The 3,763-nt window shown below is 38.8% G+C and overlaps 1 protein-coding gene across 1 annotated transcript in view; it reads left to right on the forward strand.

Annotated features, from left to right (window-relative positions):
* The window catches only part of LOC113466542, a 13,523-nt gene extending 11,236 nt beyond the window's left edge, over nucleotides 1-2,287 (forward strand). Inside the window, exon 4 of the mRNA XM_026822050.1 lies at nucleotides 2,121-2,287. Coding sequence (XP_026677851.1) covers nucleotides 2,121-2,287 — 167 coding nt within the window. The remainder of the gene's footprint in view (nucleotides 1-2,120) is intronic.
* The last annotated feature ends 1,476 nt before the right edge of the window (nucleotides 2,288-3,763 follow it).

Here is a 3,763-nt window from a genome sequence, read left to right on the forward strand (position 1 = left end):
CACTCTCTCTCTCTCTCTCTCTCTCTCTCTCTCTCTCTCTCTCTGTCTCTCTCTCTCTCTCTCTCTCTCTCTCTTCAACTCAGTCTCGTTTATTTTTCCATTACACCCCAAAGCAAAAACAAATAAGAGAGAGAACTAATAAGGAATAAGAAAGAGAGAGGGAGAGAGAGAGAGAGGGGGAGAGAGGGGGAGAGAGAGAGAGAGAGTGAGAGCTAATAAGAAATGTGTGTGGGTGTAGAGACGATAACTCATACTCGTACGTCTGTACTGTGAATATTGAATTTCGATATTCGTGGAATTCGAAGAGAGAGAGAGAGAGAGGGGAGAGGAGAGGGAGAGAAAGAAAGAGAGGGGGAGAGAAAGAAGGAGAGAGGGAAGGAAGAGAGAGAAAGAAAGAGAAGGAGAGAAGGAAGGAAGAGAGAGAGAGAGAGAGAGAGCGAAAGAAGGAGAGAGGAAAATAAGAGAGAGAGAGAGAGAGAGAAAGAGATTGAATGTGAGAGTATCCTCAAGTTATCCAAAATCCAATCCTTCTGCGCACTGCGGCAGAGTTGCGGAAGAAGGAGAGAGGAAAATAAGAGAGAGAGAGAGAAAGAGATTGAATGTGAGAGTATCCTCAAGTTATCCAAAATCCAATCCTTCTGCGCACTGCGGCAGAGTTGCGGCAGATAATTATCTAGCGGCAAATACGAAGATTAGCACGTTGAATTGCGCTTGCTTGCCATGCAGAAGGTCCCGGGCCGCAGCTCTGCCGCAGGTGTCTTCTTGGCTTGTTTACCGCAGGATATGTACCTGCTCGCTTTAGCACATACAAACTATACCAGCACAGGTACCTATTACCCATCTTGTCTGACAAACTAACCATCTTGCAGTAGATAGATTGTGTAGAACAACAGTGTTTTCAAAAGCTTATACATAATATAATTCCTCCTCAGAAACAGCAAGCTACTTTACCTTTGCAGTGGGAAAAAAAATGCTAAATTTTAATTAAATTTTGCGGCAAAATTTATTTTCCCCGCTTGTGTACTCGTTTTGGAAAACCAAACATAGAAAAACTCCTCATTGCAGGAGGAGAGCGTTTTCTTCAAAAGTCTCAAAGGAAACTTTAAGTTTTGTGCAGATGGGAAAGCTTGGCAGTGTGGACGGTTTTATATCTTTGTTAGTATCTATCTAGATAGTTAGATATCCAGGATATCCTTGGTGATGACAACATGCTATTTATATGTGATTGTGTTTCAGTTTGATAGAATTTGAGACCAAATGAGGTTGGATTTGAGATGTGTTTCTGATTTTGTTAGTTCTTGACCTGACAACCCATTTGGTTGAATTTGATCGAACAAGGTTGGATTTGGCAAAGTTTGTTCTTTTGTATGCTTTACTATAACTCTCGAATAGTTTGACCGATTTTGATTAATTTGAGGGTCCCGTAGGGGCCGGGCCATTTTCTGAGCAGATCGAATTACTTTTTCCTTTACTGTAGGCCAGATTCCGGAAATTTCGATTCGCTTTTCTCATTATTTTGCAGCTACGATCGGTGAAGAAACATTCTGATTCAGTTTTACATCTACTGAATAATGAACTTAATGATTACGCCACTGATTTCAGACATAATTCTCTTTATTCCCCCCCCCCTCTTATCCTCCTACACTACAAGCTGCTTACTCCTTGTTTGCATCGTAAATATTAGCCTAGAAAAATGTTTATTCTACTTTCTGCTTTCCCACTCTCTCTCTCTCTCGCTCTCTCTCTCTCTCGCTCTCTCTCTCTATCTTTCTCTCTCTCTCTCTCTCTTTCTCTCTCTCTCTTTCTACTTTTTTCTCTCTCTCTCCCTCCCTCTTTATACTTCCTTTCTTTCCTATTTTTTCTAGCTCTCTCTCTCTCTCTCCTTCTTTCTGTTTTCTCTTTTCCTTCTTCTCCTTCTTTTCTTTCTTCCTTTTCTTCTTTTCTTTCTTCTTTTTCTTCTTCTTTTTCTTCACTTTCGCCTTCGCACTCAACCTTTGCTATTTCTTTAGCAAGTGGAATTTCAGACTAGTATGATATCCTACCTGTTTAATGTTGAAGTCTTGAAGTCGCTCAGCCATACTTCTAATTTTCTCTTTCCTTTTTGTCTGGCCTTTTTCCAGTGGACCTCGACCTTACTGTGACCACCAAGTTCAGCAAGAAGGTCAAGAAGGACAAAGTTCTGCACATGAAACTCAAGGACGTCAGTTTCAAGGTCAACTCCATAGGAAGGGCTTACTACTACATGGGTAACCTGTTCCAGGGCGCTTTACCACTTCTGAGTAAGTGACGACCTTTCCTCACTGTCTATTTATGTTCTGAAAATCCTTGGGTTTTAGGCCAGGCACTCACTATCAGGTAGACCTGAGACCTGACAGGTATTATACCTGACCTGACACCTGATGAGCACACATACGACCAGGTAGTCCTGACAGGTACGACTGAAAAGGTCCGAATGTCAGGTCTACCTGATACCTGATGAGCACACACACTATCAAGGTAATAGAAAGGACTCTATCAGGTAGACCTCACCAGACATCTGAATGGAAAACCGACCTTTTATTTTTTTTTTTCCAAAAGGTCGCCTCTCTTTTTTTGCATGTCATAACATCCGACTTTCAGTATATGGCCAGGTCTGAGATAAATTTGCTTTTTTTTATGTCAACGCAATACTTTGGAAAAAAATAACTAAATAAAAACAGAAATGAAATATTGAATGCAATTTCAAACAGACATTGTACTGGATTATGAGAGATACAGGGTTCGACTCGTGTTTATAAACTACACACAACTAGTGGTTCAGAACATGTAGAGCTTCCAGAGTACCTATAAGGACTCTACGGAGCTATTATCGTTCCCTATATGTGAGAAAACTTCCTTTATAAGTTGATAAATTTCGTTAAATTTGGACAAACCATTCGATAGTTACGATGAGATAAACTAACTATGTACATGTACATAATTATATCTTCGGAAAACATAATCGTGGTTCCACCTATGAGTAAGTAACTTCAAAGAAATGATGCCCTTTAGAAAGGAAGTAGTGAAAAGTGGCCTTTACAAAACCAGTGGAAAATAATAAATCCACCAAAAAATTAACTAATACAAATTAATAGTTATCTCAATATCCCAACCCGTTCTCGACAAACACAAGCCTGGGAGAGATTTTATAAACACCCTGTATAAACTTATGTGATGTGAAACATACACTCCCTTTCACTCACTCTCTCTTTCCTCTTTACTATTTTCCAAAAGTATCTACAGTACATTTCATACAGCCATCTACAATTCTACAATGTTGCACACACATATCTCTTTGTTACTTTCTATTACCTACGTTATGTTAACCTATAAGGATATACTTGAGTAATCTATTAAAAGTAATTATTTCAGTATTGAAAAAGCTCTAATTTTTCAAATTCAGTGCTAACTGCTTTATGTTTATCCTCCCTTTCAATTTCATCATTTGTAATCACGTAATGTAATAGAATGTCGCGTGATGTTCACACCAGATTTTTTTCTTCTTTCTTTTATACACACACAAACACACCTGACATATCTAGATACATAGTAGGTACATACTTGAAAACATGTAAAATTCATGTTCGTGCATTCTCTTTTATACACACACAAACACACCTAACATATCTAGATACATAGTAGGTACATACTTGAAAACATGTAAAATTCATGTTCGTGCATTTGACGTGCAATAAATTTTTTCCTATTATTCCTTCTCTGCTTCAATTTTTTCTCTCTCTCCTCT

This window comes from Diaphorina citri, unplaced genomic scaffold, assembly GCF_000475195.1.
Source record: "Diaphorina citri unplaced genomic scaffold, Diaci psyllid genome assembly version 1.1 scaffold289, whole genome shotgun sequence".
In the NCBI taxonomy this organism is placed as follows: domain Eukaryota; kingdom Metazoa; phylum Arthropoda; class Insecta; order Hemiptera; family Psyllidae; genus Diaphorina; species Diaphorina citri.